Raw genomic sequence first — 19,730 nt, forward strand, 5'->3', positions numbered from 1 at the left:
CTATGAAAAAAAAATCACTTAGGTTTTTGTTTTCATCTAGATGCTAACTTAAGATAATTTTAGTAGTTTGATGCATATTTGCATCAATAGTGGTCAAGTGGTTAATCATTAAATATATAACTCATATGTTAATAACATTTAAACATTTCAAAATAGTTGATAAGACAGTGATGTTAATGTTAAAGCTGTTAACAGGAGGATGTAGCAGGTGCCTATGTGGGCTGCTGGATAATCAACTGTTTCTATGGCAACCAGTTTACCACATGTTCTCTGTGTCTGCCTGTAAAGCTGCAAGAAATCACCACAAAGTGAAATGTTGCAGATTTCTAACCAGCTAAAAAAAAACACAAAAGATCTGTTTCTCCGACGGAAAAAAACACAAGTTGCAAGTCCGGAAATCAAATATGGGTATGAAACCACACTACGTCAGGAAAACGCTCGTCAGCATCGGTTTACTTGAAAGATGATTCATTTTTTTGACCTATGCAGGCCCACAGTGAGCTCTCGGAGGGAGTCAGGGGCGTGTGAGAGTGAGATAAAGTTACTCTCTGTGAAAAGGGGAGTCTTAAACAGTTCCTTCAGTGCTGAAACTGTCACCTCAGGCCTGCGCTGGTGAATGTGGGACACTGTGTCATCAGGTCATTCAAATGCAGCCTTCATTTTCTCCAAGGACTTTATGCTGTAAAAAGACACTCACAAGACTCATCGTCGGCCCCCGAGCCTAGAAACGGATGACATCCACTCATTTAAATCAGTAAATAAATGATGGGAGGATACCGTGATGCTGGTTTTGGGCCATTTTTTTCTGCAAACCCTACGTTTATCTGAGTTTTTCTTTCCCCAAATTTTCCTGCAGTGAGGTTCAATCCTGATGGCAGCTTTGTTTTTGTGTGTGGTCAACCCTAGGCTATCATCAGAGCTGCTAAAAACACTGCAGGCGTCCCAAAATAAAGAGAAAAAAAACCCTCAACTACAAAGCCAAAATAGCACCATAAATTTTGGTTTTAAAAATGTAAGATCAAAGACCAGAAGAAATTTAACAAAAAGCTACACTTTACAACTCCTTCCAATCTCATTTTTAACCTTGCACACCGATTTATCAAAGCCTTTGTAACAGTAGGTTGTTTCTTTTACATTTTTTATCTAATCATAAATTAATTGACATTTATGTTAGTTAAGACGTGTTAAAAGGAAAATTCTGCCCTCCACAGGTCCAAAACTGAAGGATGCAGCTGCTCAATAGTGCTCGCTTTTCCCCACTTATTTATTAAAACCCTCAATTAATTCTTTGACAACTCTGATGTCTTTATGAGTTGTCATTCATAGTTAGCGGATTTAAGTTGTATTCTCCTGCAGAAATTTAAACCTTTAACATTAGTCCCAATTTCCTCTCTATTTGCCCCAATTTCATTGTTTTAAATTTCAGGCCCCACCAGTAGACAAAGGATTTTTCTGTTTATCTGAGCAGTGAATTTCTTTGAGGTTTTCAAATATAGGTTCCATTCCAAATGATCATAAAATACTTTATTAAATCAAAAGATTAACTTACACGGAAGCACAGAAATAGGTGGATGTTACCAAAGAGGAGTAGTTTGCGACACTACAAGGCATTTCATTGATTTGCTCGCCACCGGGGTCATTAGGCCGCCGTCAGGCCTTCAGTTTTTTTCGAATGGCCAAAAACAGAATCTTACATGACGCCAATTTGTGGTGGCAATTCAGGAAATAGCGTGCAGTTAAACACTGAGTTGTATAAGATCTGGATTTGGTATCCATTTAAAATTCTAATCCCAAATGCCTCACAAGGTCTTAAATGCATAATGATAGGAGTCATTTGTAAGTGGTCATTAACATTTTACTGAAGGACTTGCATTTTTCTCCTGTCATAGCGACAGTGATGTAGTGTGGTTACATACTGGCTAACCGCTCCTGTCTTTTTTGACTGGCACTGGCAGAGACAAGTCTTCAGGGTGGAACTGAAGTGTTGAGAAGATGACAGCAGGTCCTGAGGAACATTCCTCATGTCGTTTATCAAATGCAGCCATCATGTGAGGCGTTTGTCAGATACGCCCTTAAGTTCATCTTATCCATAGGCAGCTGGAATGCACCTCTTGCTCAGGGCGAGGGGCTGCAGCCTGGTCTTTTAGCAGATGAGCTACGAGGACCCCACCCCCACACACACCCCCACCCCCACCCCCACCCCAGAGATCGTCAATAACTTTGAGCTGTCACTTCCACGCACATTTTCCACGGAGCCACTGCAGCAAACCGCCTTACTCACGCAAGAACTGCTGGAACTGTGAAGCTGCTTTGCAAACAAGCGCTGCATAAATCTGAATTGGCATTGGAGGAGCCGCCTAGTTTTGTCAGAGATGGACTTGTGGCTGAGCTCTAGAGAACAGGGTCTCCCCACTGACTGTATAGGAGAACTGGACCAAGTGATCCCTCCTCCCTGTCGTGTCTAATAGGAACTACCCGCTGCTCCCAAGTAGCCAAGATCCTGTAGACTTCTATTAAGAAATAAACAGCTGCTTCTCAGTTATTATATTGGTCAGATTAACCAGCTCCACCAGGGCTGAAGTCAAAGTTATTCAAGTCATAAACTGACCAATCAGATGTCTCAATGAAAGGCATCTGAAACGTTTGACAGATTCTCCTGTACAGGCTAACCCCAAGGGTGCATGTGAGGTTTTGGGTTGTCCGGGCCACAGAGGCTTGTAGGGAGGAGGGGCTGCATCTTCAGTCATTACTAAGGTGTGTGCACTGGCTTTTTTTTGACCACACACAATTGCATCGGATTGTCTACGATCTTAAAATGTCTTGTGTGCCCCAATCAGATTTGCCCGTTTTTTACCTGTAGGGGCTTATGTGTCTAAGGCATTACTGACGATTTCTGTTTCTAATACATGGTGGCGTCCACATCGCATAAAAAATGGCAACAGAAATGACTTCATTTAATTGGAACTAAGTCATTTCCTATGGGTGACGTCACTCGGTCTATTCAGTTCTCATATACAGTCAATGCCCCCCCCCCCACCGATAATTGGGAGCCTTTCACAGTAATTTGATGTGTAGTGTCATCAGGAGAACCCCTCCCCCACATTATCACTGATATGCAATCACGCCATTAATGCAGCCAACACTTTACAGCTCGCCAGAGCCTTTTAGCGATATCAAATCTAAATTCTCATTTCACGGCAGCAAGACAACACGAGCTTATCTTGTAACTTCTTTAATTGAGACATCTGTGAGAAATGGGACTTCATTAGTTGATTGGCTTGCAGCCAGAAAGAGAGCAGGAGGTGGAGGGAGACATAAAGAATGTCTGCAAAGTGGGTGTTTGCCGTAACAAGCGTGTCATTTCGTTTCACTTGCTTTAACGCCAAGCATGTCCAGATCATAGCAGGCTAATGAGCCTGTCGGGGCCAGACAGGAACTAATAGAAAAGCCCACATTTTTGTGGGGCCATTGCTCTGCAGGTTCTGTGCCGTACCTTTTTACCGATGAATGAGCTTGACAGAGTGACAATGGACCAGAAGAAAATGCCACAGCTCAGGATGACCTTTCTGTTGAAGCGGTCGCCCAGGTAACCAAAGATGGGAGCCGCCACCATAAAGCTGCAGATGAAGACTGAGGAAGGAAACAACAAGAAAATGTTACTTTGGCTACAAAATACAGGCAGAACAGGATTACTGAGACAGTGTGTGCTTACTCTTTGTCCACATTCACTTATTTACTCTGTTACTTTGCTGCTTCACTGAGCTCTGCTGTGGAAGTCCCCTAATTCCAGCTGAGCTCAGCCAACTATGAGCTCCCCTGGTTCAATTATTTAGTCAATACCCGTCCAGATTGACTACTGGAAAGATGTGTGCCAGAGATGCAAAGGACTGCCAGAGGACATCTCCATTCAACACTGAACAATTTGGATTAGAGTATACTTAAGATCCCACTCTGATCATATTTTAATCTGCTGTAAAAGTGTTCCCAGTTTAATTATGATGCAGTTTTTAGCCAAAATAGTAATAATGAAAAATATGTCATTTTCTAGGGCATAATTTCTGCAGAGCAACAGGAATTCATTAGAAATTCACCTCTAAATCGAAGGCAGGACTGTTGGTGTGGAGTAAGCCCTCTTCTTCTCTCCCGTTAGTTTATGGCCCCTCACACCCCGAACCTAACATTAGTGGTGCTACACAGTTTTGATCCAGATTCCAACTCAGACGAGGAAAACAAAGAAGTTAATGGATCTATTTGTCTATAAGTGGATGCATCAGAAGGAAGAGGAGCAGGGAGCTTGTGGCTTGCCGTAGTTGCTTCAATATCACAACTACAAGCTTTTTCCAATTTCATTTGCTCCTGATTTATGACAATTTGAATAACAAAATACTCAGAAATGTAATTTTGAGCTTAATTTTCCTGTCCTCCAACAGTCCTGCATTATTAGAAAAAAAAACAAAGACACAATTTTCATCAGAGTGAGCCTTTAACCTCTGCTTACTACAAGAAATCTCCCTGATAATGGAGTATTGAACGTGACCAAAAACAAACATTTGGTCCGAAGTCTATAAGAGATGACGAGTGACAGATCAGGCACAATAGGAATTAAATAAAAAATAGGAGTTGAGGGGAAATAAAAATACCAGCAAGTCAGTTTAACATATCACATCTGGACTTATAGTTACACTAACCAGACCCCGAGCAATTTAAACGATAAATCACACAGCAACATAGGTCCTTCCACTGAGAGGAGCTCAGTGGCTGTGTGCTCATAAATATTTCCTCCTTCTTAAGTTCCTACAAGTTAACTTCTGTATAAGTAAAAGAGACAAAAGCGCACTAAAATACGCTCTCCTATAATTGCCCCGCTGCTCGGTGAGCAACCACGCCTTGCTCTTAAGAGGATCTGCTTAAATTGAATGAGGAGGGCCGCTCACACAGACCTGAATATTTGATGCACCGAAGCACAGTTTGGCGTTTTTGTGAAGGAGAAAGGGCAAAGATGTTAGTCTTGAGAGCGAGGAAAGCTGGAGTGTTTTGACACATCATCAGCATAAACATGCAGGAGAGGACGGGAGAGTAGAAGATGACACAGAAAAGACAGGAGGGCTGTGTTACATAACATACATGCTGCTGAGGCCAGCCCCCAGGATAAGAGACAATAATCAGATTAGAGCATGACGGTATTTAAAGTCAGAATATGAATATTGTAGTGAGATAAGTGGGGAAAAAAGCAAGAACATTTTCTTCTGGGGGCTATTTATAGAAACAAATGAATAAATATATAATTAATCTTTTTATATAACTGCTGCAGGTACTAAAGTACAATCATAAATCTTATTTTTCTAACAGGAACAATAAATTACAGATTCAATGCAAAGCCATTAACTTTTTGCTTCTCTTTCTTTAAAGTCCCACTCTGATCATCTTTTGATCAATTTTCAAAGACTTCCAATTTTGGATAGCCAAAATAAAAAGAAATCTGTGTTACCAAGGACATAGTTTCTGCAGATCAGCAGTAATTCATCTCTTAGTTGTGAGCAGGACTGTTGGAGCAAGCCTTCCCTCATTTCCCATCAACCCTTTGCTTGAACTCTCTCCTGCTATCTTACAGCCCCTCAAACCCCCAACCTAACATTACAACCTAACATTCAGCTCAGACAAGGAAAACAAAGATGTACATGGATCTATTTGTCCACAAGTGGATGCATCAGAATGGAGAGGAGCGGGGAGCCTGTGGCCCCTCCACTGTGAGTTCCACGTCACATCTTCAAGCTTTTTCCAACAACATTTTTTCATCTTCTCCAGATTCACAAGGACTTAAATAAAGAAATATTTAGAAATGTCATTTTAAGGTTAAGTTTTTTTTTCTAAATGTCCATCATCAGACAAATTTCCACATTAAAAACACCAAAAACACAATTTTGATCAAAGTGGGTCTTTCGGAGAATCTGCTTTATTGTGATAACTTTGGAGGGGTGTGGAGCTTTTCTGAGCGGTCTTTAAACATGAACCCACCCAAACAGGTCAGTTGTCCATCACCCGGTAAAATATCAGTGCGGACTCAAACCAAGTAACAAACTAATATGTTTCCACTCTGAAGAAACCCCCTCAGACATGTGGAGACTGTAAAAACAAAAAGATAAATCAGAAACTTGCATTTGCACCTTTATGTTTAGTAGAATTTGATTGTTTTCCTTTAAATTTTTACATACGTGTATTCATTTCATCTTATGTGTTACTTTTCCCCCTTTGTGGGATCAATAAAGTTCTATTCTACTCTAAAAAGATTTAAAAAAAAGATTAACTTTCCATCATACTTGAACAAATTTGGTTTTCATAGATGGATGGATTCTGTGGCACATAATACGTATCGGACATCTCTGCCTCTTCTTTGGAGCATTTCCCTTCTTCTCACTTTCTCCTGCAGCCAAGTGCTTTTATGTGGCTGCAGTTAGTGCTGCGGGTTTACTGTGCCATGTGAAATGACTCCAATGATTGCTCCCTGCAGGCCCAACTCCCTGCAGGCGCCTTCCCAGCTCCGTCTGCAGTCACATCGTGGCTGCACACACATGCAGCATCAAACACACACTGAAGGATTCTGCAGGGTTGCAGGAGATAAGGTGAGGGAGAGGTCCACAATCATCTCCCACAAGCTGCTCCACGTGCGTTTCAAAGCTAGATATAGTAGCTGTTTTAGAAACCTGACAAAAGCTAGCTCTAATATCTACAACCAGATCTTTCAGAAGTCGTTATGGGACCACAGTTCGTCGTTTTATCACTTCTTAAAATAATCAAAGCTGCAAGATTGGCCTTTTGTTGAAATCTTTTCATGCATTTTGTCCTTTATTCAAACATTTTGGTGGAATTGTTGTCAAAGAGACTCAAAAAATGAAAAAGATAACATCTCATTTGAGTAAGCACGTTATTTAGTTTTGAAGTGAAAATACAGGGCAAACCAACCGACTAATGTTCTCTGAAGAACCTGTTTAAGTTCAAAAGGAAAGAAATGATGCAGTATTTCCCGGTTGACTTCAGTGCGGATGCTTTTGTTAGCTGAGGGCACCGAAGAATGCTGCCAGTTGTTCATTTAAAACAACAGTCAGACCGTCTTCCACAGAATGGGCTGAATTAATCCGGATCGCAGCATCTCTTCACAGTTTCTTTCAGTCAAAGCTACAGTTAAATCTGGAAAAGTCCCTCTTATCTCATTGATGTTCACAGTGAAGCGCTTGAAACGATTCAAAACCACAATGAAATGTACAGGGTGTTCCACATGAAAGTACTGGAGATGTAAAACCTCAAATTTTTTTCTAAATTAAGAATTTGAAAAAGAAAACCCCAAACAAACAAGATAAACAGAATAATTCTCTTTGATATGCAAAAAATCCTGCTGTTATCCCTGAAAGTTATCAGCTACTCATCTTAATGTCTTTATTTGTTGATTCCAACGTGGAAACATCAAAACACAAAACATACCGTGAAAAATTCTAGACAGAAGGTTCACAAGTAAAAATATATTAATATATATGAAATATATTCATTTGTATGCACAAATAGAGTACCATATTTTAGACTGATCTTTACAGAAACATTTTTTGTATTGATTATCACTGGGTATTTGGCTGTTGTGGGAAGTGACGGCACCACACAGCCATCTCGGAGGGAAGTGACTCAGTTGCAGTCTGAAGTCCCACAGTATCAGCTCTGCGTGACATCCTGTCTTTATCATTAGGCTTATGTAATGGCCGCTCTTAGCTGGACAAACACGTTCTTCTCTTTGAAAACCATTGTTTACCTCCACTGTAGGAAGGAGCACTTAAAGACGCTACATCAGAGAAGTCCCAGAGCTTTGTGAAAAATCATTCCCTTTAGCCCTGTGGTAAAGTTACAGGAGGAAAACAACAAGCGTTTTTATAAATGAATGATAGAGTTTGCAAAAATGTTAGAAAGCTTTAACAAAATTCCCTTATGAACTTTGTGCTACAAACTACTTCTCTGACCACAGGAACTACTATACATGCATTCACACAAACAGCTTTGTATCACAACAGGGACAGATTATGGTTTGGTGACATGAACTTTTGGTTGGGGGGTGGCTGCTTTAAGTCCTGGAATTGAAGGAAAAAGAGAAATCCCTCTCTTTGGAACGTTTCAGTACAAATAAATGTTAAAATCAAACAAATATTGAGCTTTTTTATATCATAATCAGAATGATTTATATTGTGGAATATTACGAGAATCAAATTAAATCTAAATGAGAAGAAGGTTACAGATATAATAAAATGTGTCATTTAAATAATTTATGAAGTTAAGGAAATACTGTCACATTACACACAAAACTGTTTCATGAAAGAAGAATATTTCCAGAAAATTTACAACACTATAAGGACAACATAAAAATGAATTTCTGTCTGTGGGGTGAAGTCATGGAATAACATGAAGGAAAGTATCAAAGTGTTACACAATAAAAAAAAATACAAACTGAAACTTTTGGAAACATAAAAATTAAAAAAATAAGAGAGGACAAATGGGACAACGTACAGACAACTGTGACTTCCTGATGTTATTTTGTTATCTTTATGAGTTTTTTTTCCTTGTCTTTAATTTTTATCTGATTAAATATGATATGTTTAATTTGAAAAAAAATGTGTGCATAAAATATATTAAGACTCCTTTTTCTATCACTTTCTGTTTTTCGTGTATATTTATTTTATTTTGTGTTGGGGGGAAAAAAAACTATTAATTGACTTGAAACATAATTTTACAATTAAGGATAGTTTTTGTTGGTATTTTTATACCAACCGAGTGGAACAGCCCAGCTGGATTCATGAAGGTTCCTCGGTACTAGTCAGGTTTCACAGCTATTTGCAGGTGGGAGTGCCAAACCTGCTCTGAAGGTCTGAATGACATGCTGCACATATTTGTCACCGTCTCTAAGGGAGGGATCCCACTGAACATTTCCAGGCAGAAGACAATGACTTCATAAGAATCCAAAACCAAAACACAATGACATGAACAATGCTGACGCCAAAGAGAAACACTCAGAGACATTAATCATGTCATTATGTCATTGTCACTTCTTTAAGGAGCAGAAAAAAGTAGTAGTTTAATAGACTGATATAAAGAGGTGTGCTAGGGCAAATAGAAATTCAATTTAAAAGAAGTTATGTTGGCTGTCAAGTCGAGACAAAATGTGTTACACCTCATTGTAAAAGGGTCAAATAAAACCAAAGAATGAACTGAAAAGGTTTCATTTTCATGCTCGATCCAGGACAGATCTCCTACACTCACTGAATCCCCGGACATCCAGACTTGCTTTGACTGGACAGCCGCACAAAACCTCCTGAAATGATTCTCACGCAGTAACTCAGCTGTGAGAAGTGCATCTGTGGAATATGAAGATGCAGGTGCTGGACGTCAGGACCTGCATTTGAAATTCACTGCGGCCTGAGCGAAGGCATTTCCTCAAAAAAGAAAAACAAAGGCAAGCACGACTAAGGCTCCACATCCCGATGCCAAGTACTCAGCAGGCCGTTCACTTTTTAAACAACTGCAGCGTATAAAGAAGCAGACAGCTGCACATCTGGTTGGTTACGGGATAATCCACATTTTTCTTTTGAAGCCAGTAGTTCGTATTTATTTATCTGCGGAGGCTGAAATAAAGAACTGAAGGCACAGCCAGGATTAATCCCACAGCAGTGCAGGTGCTCTGCTGCTTTCAGCTCTCTGCTCAAGCTTTGTTCTCACAGATTAATCTTTTTAAATAAATGGATTTTATCGTCTTCCACGCATCCTGTCTTAAAATGAAATGCATTCTTCAGTTAATAAAAGAAATCAAGCAGGATGGAGCTTTTTCAAGCTGCAGAAAGCCAGATGAAAGAAGAGGTAAACAGAGGACAAGAGTCGCTGTAAAACTGTTTGTCTAACTAAAAGAAAGGATTTCATCGCCACAATGGTCAGAAATCAAACAATTTAGGCCCTTCCCACAGGGGCTGCAGACCCCAGACGCAACAAGCAACAGGGCGCAGGGACGTCTGACAGGCCTGCATGTCTGTCTGCCACCACAGAGCAAATTCAGGGAAAAGAGAGGCATGGCCTCCCAGCAAGCCTGAACATGTCTGCTGCAAAGTTCCTGTTGTCAGTTGGTGGCATAAAAAGCCACAGCCAGAGTCACTTTGACCTCCACATGAGCAGGACGACACGTCTACGTGCAAACATTTCCTCTCTAAAAACACCTTTTTTCTGTGTACATAGTCCTGCTTTAAGCGCTTAGCAAAAGAAGGAAACACTGAATTTAGGTTGCAGTCTCCTTTTAACATTTTTCGTTATCTCTGTTGTCACATGGATCATTCAAAATATTTACCATTTTTGAACAGGGTGCGGTGGTGACAAACGATCCCTCAATTCAATTCAGAAAGCTGTGAGGTTGTTCCGTTTCTGTTTCAGGGTGACATCCCCATGCGTCAGGACGGTGAAACGGAAACAGCTGATGCTGAAACAACCTCTGCTCCGTGAATGAACCGTCAGGATCACACCGACAGTTCCCACACACCAGTTATGTTATTACATGTATTCTACCTTTGACCTTTTTTCAAGAGGAAGCTGTTCTGCACAGCACAAAAACTGACCAAAGTTACAAGATTAAGATAAATAAAACATAAAAGAAGGAGTTCTTCCATGACGGCTGGTTGGTGGTAGAAGCCGGCTCTTTTGAGCACTAAGGTTTTTGCTTCAACCTCTCACTACTGCACATTTGCATACAGAAGGGCACCAGATGCTTTGTAGCACCAGACTGAGCATTTTGAAGTAAATGATCAAGGTTGAAACCACATTTTCAGGAAAAACAGAATGGAAAAGAGATAAACAATATAGTAACTAATTGGGAATGAAACTTGTTTCGTTGACATTTTTTGAAAAGAAAAATACTTAGCTTTCTTGAAATTCAACAGAGATCAAAACTGGAAAATAGTGAGGAGCTTCGTGCCTGAAAAACTGTGGTGTTTTACAATCAGAAGAATCACAGACTGTCTGCCTGTGCTAGTATCCATTAAAATAAACATGAAATTTTGCTATAGCAATTAAACTTCAATTAACTCTGAATGCATCTATTTTTGCTATTTTTCGAATAAATGATTTGGTGGATTAGTGGTTTCTTTTAACCAACAGTGAAAGTTTTTAAAGTTTAAACTCATTTTCAGTGACCTTTTGCTCATAACTGATCACATGTCTTCTCAAGTAGACGCTAGTTTTCCTGAACCTGGGAACCTTCTAACCTGCATTCTTCAGATGTTTCTCTTCTCCCAGCACACCTGACTAATGCTTTGTTGTTTTTTTTGTTTTTTTTGGCAGTGTTGTTTTGCAGCTAAGTACAGGCCTGACAACAACCCACTGATTCAAATCGGGAAGGTCAGGGGTCTCCAGGACCCAGTTAGGGGCTCGCTGAGCAAACTGTGTCCGCTGCTCAGTTTTCTGTGAGGTGTGTCGCAGGAGTGGTGGTTGTTCCTCGCTCTGTTGATCTGAAGGACAGTCATTGGAGGGTGTAACACATAACTTCGGTGTGAGTCGGACGTCATTGTTGACCAATACGTCAGACTGAAACCCAGACTTTCTCACGCATCACCCTTATCGATTCCCCTTCATGTTGGTCCTCAAACACTCCTGCATTCCTCAAGTTTATTAAATCACGGCTAATTATTAATAACATCCTTCTGTTCAGTTGCACTAGCAACATGGTGCCTGCTGATAAAAGCCGTGTGCAGTCTGCAAACACCAGAAGAACAGTTTCGGCCAATTTTAGCAGCTTCTGATTCACTCTTTTGCTGGAAAGCTATTTTAAAATCTGATGTTTCATTTTATTGAGTCATTTAGTCACTTTAAATGTTGACAGCTAGTCTGTGCAGCAAGATCTTTCTACCTATGGCGTGACAAAGCTGCAGCTGGGGAGAATTACACGCTGCTAGAAATACCAGCCTGGCTGGCGAAAGCACACTGCAACATTTTGCACAGAAGCAGTGCACAAAGAAAAGCAGGAATTGAAAAAGTATTTGGCTTTTTACCCCAAAAAACAAAACAAAAAAATAATAAGTACATGCTGTTTTAAAGCTGGGAGAAGAAGTTATGCTTTTTCCTTCAAGGATTTTTTTTTGTGGCTGGCGGCATGGCATCAAGCTAGTCTGAGGAAGGGGCGAGGAGTTTGCCTTTCCCGTCCTGCCATTTCCTGCAGTAAATGCAGGAATGGTGTCTTAATGAAAAGCCTCGAACAGAAGGACTGAGCACTGCATTTGAGTTCCTGCATGCTACCTGCGGATTGAGTATGATGCTCTATGAAAAGCGGAGCACAGAAATGTATCGCCTACACGCTCTCTTTATACAGCGAGTGTAAACAGTGAAGGCGGCAGCTCTATCTCTGACCTTGAGAGGCTGGGGTGCACATAATGCTGGAATTGGAGGGGAGGGGGTAATTGATCTGCTGATGTCACTTCAAGGTGCAAGAAGCAGCCTGCAGCAGCAAAAATTGATCGCTGATCATGTTTATTGCAGAGTTTGGATCAAAGCGTATCATCACAACCTTTTCTCTATTGAAATGGCATAATTGCGCCGCAATGTGGCCATTTCTCTTTTCTTTGTGTTCAAATTTTGACGCCTAAAAGTAAAGGGTCATAAAATCTTTGAGAGCAGGTAGGCAGCAAACTCATTAGCACGGGTGATCTGTGGCTACCCAGACTCATTTGCCTCTTAAGTGCAGTATGTTTGGCGAGCCTGATGGCCCTCTCCAGTGCTAGGGCAAGATTTAATAAAACGTGGTAGAGGTGGGACACTGCACAGTTCAGTAAACTCTGGATGCAGGGCATTTCGCCAAAAGCTATGATAACGATAACTTAATAGCCAGTGTCACACACATTGACTGTATAAGAGAATTGGACTGAGTGACCCCTGTCCCCTAATGTTCCAAACAGGATGTACCAAGAAGCCAAAATCTCAAAGACTTTTATAGAGAAAGACAGCTATTACTCAGTCATTCTATTGGTCAGAATAAACATTCTTGTTCTGATACCTTTTCCATTTGCTAATTATAATTTTTTATGGTGTTTTTTCTTCATAAAATAACCAATCAGATGCCTCAATAAAAGTAGATTGTCTCACATCCAACGTTCCAAAGGTTTGACCGATTCTCCTGAGTCAGCTTTCAGTGGTAGGGGTGTGGCTTTCCACCAAGCTCACTCCTGATTGGCGAGAGTAGTCGTCATAAAAATGATCACTCAGACAACTCAGACCAATCACTGCTGACTGCTGTCATCTGGTTGCGACATGGCGGCATCTGTATTGCGTGAAAAGGAATTGACTTAATTTGGTTGGACCCAGAAGTAAGCCATTTTCTCACTCAGTCCAGTTCCCTTATACAGTCAAATGTGTCAAAGCTTAAAGTCAATTTACATCCAAACTGCAAGATGCAGTGTAATAATAATATATTTATTATTCTGCAAATGATCTGTGTGCCCACTAAACTTTAGTGGATATCATACCATCACAAAAATCTATACTGCCACCTGCTGTGTGGAGTGTGTAAAACACTGCGCACCAGTCCCGTTTGTTGTGGGACACGTGAGAACCGGTCAAGTAAAATAAGGCAAACAACACTGCTCTAGTGCGGTTATGTACGGATTTGCTCATGTAAGTATGTCCCTAAAGACCTGATTAAATGTGGTGTAAGAGCCCTGCCTCAGACCCTGAGACATGATCTAGAAAAACCCAAAATGGAGACTTGGTAAGACCCCGTAAGAAAAGGGGCTTTTGAACATGGCCGCACTAATAATACAGGACTTAGCAAACAATACTCAAAACACCACCATTATTTACAAGCAAAAGACGGAGGTCGCAGGTGGCCATTTCCCCTCCAATCTTTTCCGTCTCTGGTACAAGCGGGGGCCGCAACAGCTGTCGGCCCCCTCAGAGGGAAGACGTACCCGGGACACCACCGAAGAGACTAAATAAGAGCAGCCGTGAACGGCCAAAACAGCTGACCATGCTCGGATAACTCAACCTCAAGGAAAAAAAAAAAACAGAGAGGACTTATATTTTTGTGAGTTAAACTAACCTACACCTCCAACCACACCTTAAACCATGCATAATCACACCATGCAAACTTGTGGCAGTTGGGACTTAAAGCTTTTTGTGTGTAGCATAATTCTACTTTGTAGCCATTCGTTTCCCACGGCAACTGTGGCCTCATTCCTCACAGCTCACAGACTGACGGAGAGGCAGGCTGACTGTCAGGACTGGGGCAATGTCCTTTGCTGCGTGTGTGTGTGTGTCTGTGTGCGAGTGCGTGCTGGTGTCATGTTTCTAACAAGGTGGGCAGCCACACAGAATACAGCTCAGTCTGTGAGCACAGGCTCCTGATTTAGCTCACAGTACATCCAGCAGGAGTGACCCCAATAACTCCACTTCAAGCTAAGCAGGCCAAAGATAAATACGTGGCCAGCACCCATTAAAAGTGACGATTTGAACCTGTTAAACTTCACTTGTCTGATGTGCCTAAAAACCTTTGAAAACAATAATGGTGGTATGCTGAAAGGTGGAGAAAGCTTTCTCTCAGCTTTCTCAACAAATATATCTACACAAGGTAACACCATCCAGGTGAACCACAGCTCCCCGTCCTCTTTGCCTTAACCTTGCCTGCCCTCTGCACCCCCCAGGCCTGATCTGCTTCTCAACATTATGCGAGTGTCACTCATTTGGAAAAAAGAACTCTGCCTGAGGGCTTATAACTTTGGGAAATCTGACTAGTGACCATCACGGAGGTCTGACAGGCCGGCTAAGATCAGGTGAGGATGCCTCCACCTTCAGGATGGGGCCGGCATGCTGCAGCTCCGAGGCAAACCTGACAGATAACTATGAAGACCTTCTCCTTTCAGGGCAGGGACTTGAGACATCAGCCTCTAAAGGGCAGTGACGATCCGCGTGCACAAAACACTAACAAATGCCTCATGTCAATTGTGTAAGGGGCTTTTAAAAGCATCTGTATTACACCACAAAAATAGATCTGCTGCTGTGGAGGCTGAGCTTTCCACAGGCTGCTTTGCTCATGTGGTGTCAGCGAGTAAACAAAAGTTAGCACACAACACATGGCAAACACCAATTAAAAATATAAATGTTTACGCTGTTGGCAAGAGATGGACCAAGGTGTATTTTTTTGAAGAACTATTTCTGGGGTTGCTGCAGTCGGATTAATGCTGGTAGGTTCTGAACTGTGCAACATGCAAACGCCAACCTAACAGGTCCCAGCTGGAATACAAAGAGCTTACTGCAGTGACTGTATAAGACACTGAAGAAGCGTGTGGTGATGAAACGTATTGGTTTGTTTTGGACTCATTTGAAACCAGTTTTCTGCTTCGTGGTTGTCACCATCCTGGCTTGACATGACATCATTAAACCTCAGCTTTTCAAAAATTGGGTCAATAAACGATATAAACAAGACTGGGAGTTGTTCAAACACTCCGTACGTTTGCTGCAGAGCTTCTGTTTGGTGGTCAATCAAAAGGTTGTGCCCCTGTTTTTTTATCTTGAATACATCTTAAAAAAATGTATAAAAGTCAAGATTTTAAGTCTAACCACAAAGACCAAAAAGAGAATTAAAAAGAGGAGTAAGAATGTTTATTTATCTTGTAAAGTTAAAGCTTTTTTAAAGTCAATGGCAGCTGACTTGTTTACCAAACCTCGAACTTGGTGAACTGATCTGATCAAGAGTCAAAGTAAACTCTAAGACTTAGTCCCCCCTGCACCCATACTGCGGGTCAATCCGTACAGGAGCTGAAAGTTTTTGGGTTGTCCAGGCACGTGGAGGGTCGCAGAGAGGAGCGGCTGCATCTTAGGAGGAGGTGTGTCCTATAGTTCCTGTGAGGCTCGCACAGCCACCTTAAGGGACGTCATGAAAATGGAACGTGCCAGATATGGTAAGTGGCTTGGGGAAGATTTTGCATCTTACGTACGTGTGATGCTGTCGCACGGTGTCCTTTCTCCATACTGCGGTCATTAGTTAGGCGTTAGTGGGGACGTTAGTACTGCAGGTAATGTGCAAGTGCCCGTAGGACACCTGCAGCATGACCAACCACACAAAATATACTCCGATTGTCTAATTTCGTAAAGTATATGATTCAGGCTGCACGCTTATTACAGCTCTAATGGACCCCCTTGTACGGTGCGCAGGGTTCAGGGGGGTTGAAAAAATGAAAACTCTGTACGACCTGCCTGCAGTTCACCTACTTCACCCTTATGTGTTGTGTAAGTGTTCATTACGAGCAGTTATGCTTTACATGTCTAAAATATGTCAAATAATCTAAAGTCTGTCCTTGGACTGTACTGGATCTTACAGTGTGTGATCAGTTTGACCTGCTAATCCAGGCTGAATAAAGAACCGTTGGCAGACCAACCTGGCGGCCAGGTGCTCACATATTCCTTCTGAAGTAAGGAAGATGATACAAAGTAAAAATGCAAAACCTTTCTGTCCAGTTTCTAAATGACATCTGCCTCCTTCTTCCTACCTAAGCCCTCCGTGTGCACCCACCCACTCGTGCAGCTCAAAGGCCGAGCGGCCAGCATTCCACATGTCAGTGTGAGAAACAGTTCACCTGGACACAAGGGGCCGAGTGGAGTCTGGACTAGAAGAAAACCTAAGAAGGTTATGTGAAGAGACACAGCCTCTGCTGTCAGGTATTTCCAAGACCTACAAGCTAATGTGCAAAAAACAAATCATTGCAAATGTGTTCGTTTGTATGACTCACATAGTGAGGCGGTCTGAGAAGTACTGACAATGAAAACATCCTTCACAGTGCAGACTAAAAGAGAATGTTTTTAAAAATATAGACACAAAAGACATTTTTAAAATGTGTATGTCAGGTTCAGTATAGCTGTACTAGTCTGTCTGAAGGTACCAGTGGAGGCAAATACCGTTATTTATTTATTTTTATTCGGAAGTATTAGTTTACACTCTGCAGGTGATATTTTTAAGTGAAGAAATTACTTATTCACTGACAACGTACCAACTCTTACTACTTTTTCCAGCTGGATATTTTTGTCCATAACGCACCAGTCAACCAGACTCACAGTAGGAACACCAGGGGAAGCAGAGGAAAACACTGACTGGACTGTATTCTATTCCCTTACCCAAAAAACCCAAACCTGCCTGCTGGTCCTCAATGGGACTTTGTGTGCAGGTTTGTTGGTGTTTGAATGAGTCTGGGTGCACGCAAAGACAAGACCGGGTCCTGTCTTCCACTAAGTGAGCTTTCCAAGGTATCTCTCTAAAGGATGAATTCATTTATGGCAGAGGAAACCCTGCCCCACAGTTAGACTCTTCATGTAGGATGCATGCATATAGACTGGCTATTGTGCAGCCTGCCAATTCACCTGGTTCTCACCCATTTGAATCCAACTCAGTCTAATACAGGCAGCTTTGTTGCTATTATCCAAGAGAATTTTGAAAATTATTTGTTCGATACTTTTTTTTTGAAAGTTTACCCACAATAATCCTGTTCAACCTTTTATTTTCAATAATTTAGCAATTTGGTGCAGAGGTTAACAGGGAAATTAGAGACATGTCTTTTTTGTATTAAGTTTGCAGCCTGATATAAATTCATTTGAAAACATGAAATTCTTGAATTGTTCAAAATTGACTAAATGTCTACGACCATTGAAATAAAATTTAAGAATTAATAAATAATTAGTTTAAACTTATATCTCATTTCCAAACCAATTGCATGTGTTGCAGTTTTGTCCTCAAGTGTAAAAATAAAATAAATCATGGTTCACTTACTTTTATTAAAGACCCACTTTGATAATCTTTTCATCTATTTTTAAAGTGTTCCCAGTGGCCTTTTAATTATGAATACGATATTTATAGCCCAAATCAAAAAAACTGTCTCGTTTTCAAGGACATAGTTTCTGCAGAGCAGCAGGAGTTCTTCAGAAAATTATCTCTGACATATATGGATCTAACCATCTACATGTGGCCTTGTGGCCCACTCAGTGGATTTTCTTTGTCTGCCTCTGACTCACAATGATTTGAATAAAGAAAAACTCAGTAATGCAAAGTTTGGCTAATTGTCTTTATCTATGTCCTCCATCATCAGACAAATGCCACAAGAACATGTTACAAACACCAAAAACCCATTTTCCTCGGAGTGGGTCATTAAGGATTTAGCTTTTCTTGTGGTGGAAGTCAAAAGACATTTAGGCTTTTTGACATCTGCTTTACATTGTTCCATTCATTCGAAATTAGACTTACACAGTAATTACTGTCATTATGCAGTAAATGTGCTCAGGTGTTTTTCACATGTGCCATTAAGGGATTAAAGAGGCCTCACCTGTTTGCAACAAGCCGATTCCACTGTCTGATACCTGGAAATGCCGCTGGATGTCAAGCAGAACACCTGCAAGCAGAAGAACAGGGAAAACCTCAGTGTACTTTCAACACAAAAAGACGAGCAGTATCATATTATCACACGCAAGATGTGCTTTAGGACTTATGATTGTTGGGAATAACAGAAAGGTAATACTTAGAGGTTGTTAACACTTAATGATGAAAAGATTAAATCTCTGTTAAATGCTCGCATGACTGCAAAACAGTGATTAAAACTGAGTGGCAACATGAGTTTGGCGCAGTGTGGTATGAATAATTCTTGATATAAAAATGCTAACACATTTTCTGCAATAAAACCACAAAGACACACTCACACAACCACTTTCTCCATCATCAACCCACTCATGAAAGCGGCTTGGGAGAACAGCAGTGAACGTGGTTTTATTTCCATTTTGGTTTAATTAAGATGACTGAAAAGAGTCAGAAGAACTGGTGACTTTCCACAGCCGCAGAGACATGCAGGGCTTCAACATTGGACCGTGAGAAACCGCACCATCTTTGAAGTTCAGGCATGCTGATGTAACCCAAGAGCAGCGGGGATGGAATGAGAGAAATCTGCATACTGCACATCGCAGTAGTTCCTCAATCAGGTAAATGACAGCGGTGTTTCGGACAATCTTTGAGGAGGAAACGCTTTAAAAAATCTGTGACATTTTGGTCGTCATCATGAGAATGTTGAAGATGACTCAAACTTTATCTTACAACAACATGAAGATGAAAAAGATGAGACGAGTTCAAAGAATCTATGTGAAACAGTCCAATATTTTTGAAAAGGAGACGTTAAACATGAAGAATTGATGAGATATCGCAGACTTAGATGAGGAGTGGTGTGCCTGGTAGTGCAACCTGCAGACTGGTCCAGAGGATTGCAACACGACTTGTGAAAACGAAACAGAGGCATGACCAACATGCTAGGAAGCTCTGATCTCTGTTTTCAGCCTGCGTGCACAGCATACCACCCTCACACTGCACAGCCTCACAGCCGCACCTGTGCACAGTAGCAACAAATGCATCAGTTTTCACAGAGAAACCAGAGAGACAGATTAGAGAGACACAGAGAGTTTGAGGCAGGTAACAATAGGTCAGATTCCTGCTGGCTGAGTCAAGCCGTCTGCTCACATTCCCAAATTACAGGAAGTATTCCTGTCTAAGTATGACACTGGAAATTCTTTCGCTTCTCCTTCTAAAGACTTGACTGGTATGGAAATGATGGCCTTAAACTCAGAGCTCTGTTCACTCATTTAGGAGAATGTGACAATATTTCCTAGTTTAGCACTTAGTAACGTACTTAAATCCTAGCTAAAGGCTAAAG

The 19,730-nt window shown here is 41.1% G+C and overlaps 1 protein-coding gene across 4 annotated transcripts in view; it reads right to left on the reverse strand.

Annotated features, from left to right (window-relative positions):
- Window positions 1–19,730, reverse strand: part of spns2 (sphingolipid transporter 2) — a 64,486-nt gene that overhangs the window by 27,436 nt on the left and 17,320 nt on the right. For all 4 annotated transcript variants that reach the window (XR_002874576.1, XR_002874575.1, XM_004076611.4 and 1 more), the window contains exons 2-3: window positions 18,363–18,428; window positions 3,494–3,630 (exon numbers count right to left, since the gene is read on the reverse strand). Coding sequence is in view for 2 of the 4 variants with exons in the window: in XM_004076611.4 (XP_004076659.1) it covers window positions 3,494–3,630; window positions 18,363–18,428 (203 nt within the window). In the remaining 2 variants the exon portion in view is untranslated. The remainder of the gene's footprint in view (window positions 1–3,493; window positions 3,631–18,362; window positions 18,429–19,730) is intronic.

Source organism: Oryzias latipes, chromosome 14 (genome assembly GCF_002234675.1).
Source record: "Oryzias latipes chromosome 14, ASM223467v1".
NCBI lineage: Eukaryota > Metazoa > Chordata > Actinopteri > Beloniformes > Adrianichthyidae > Oryzias > Oryzias latipes.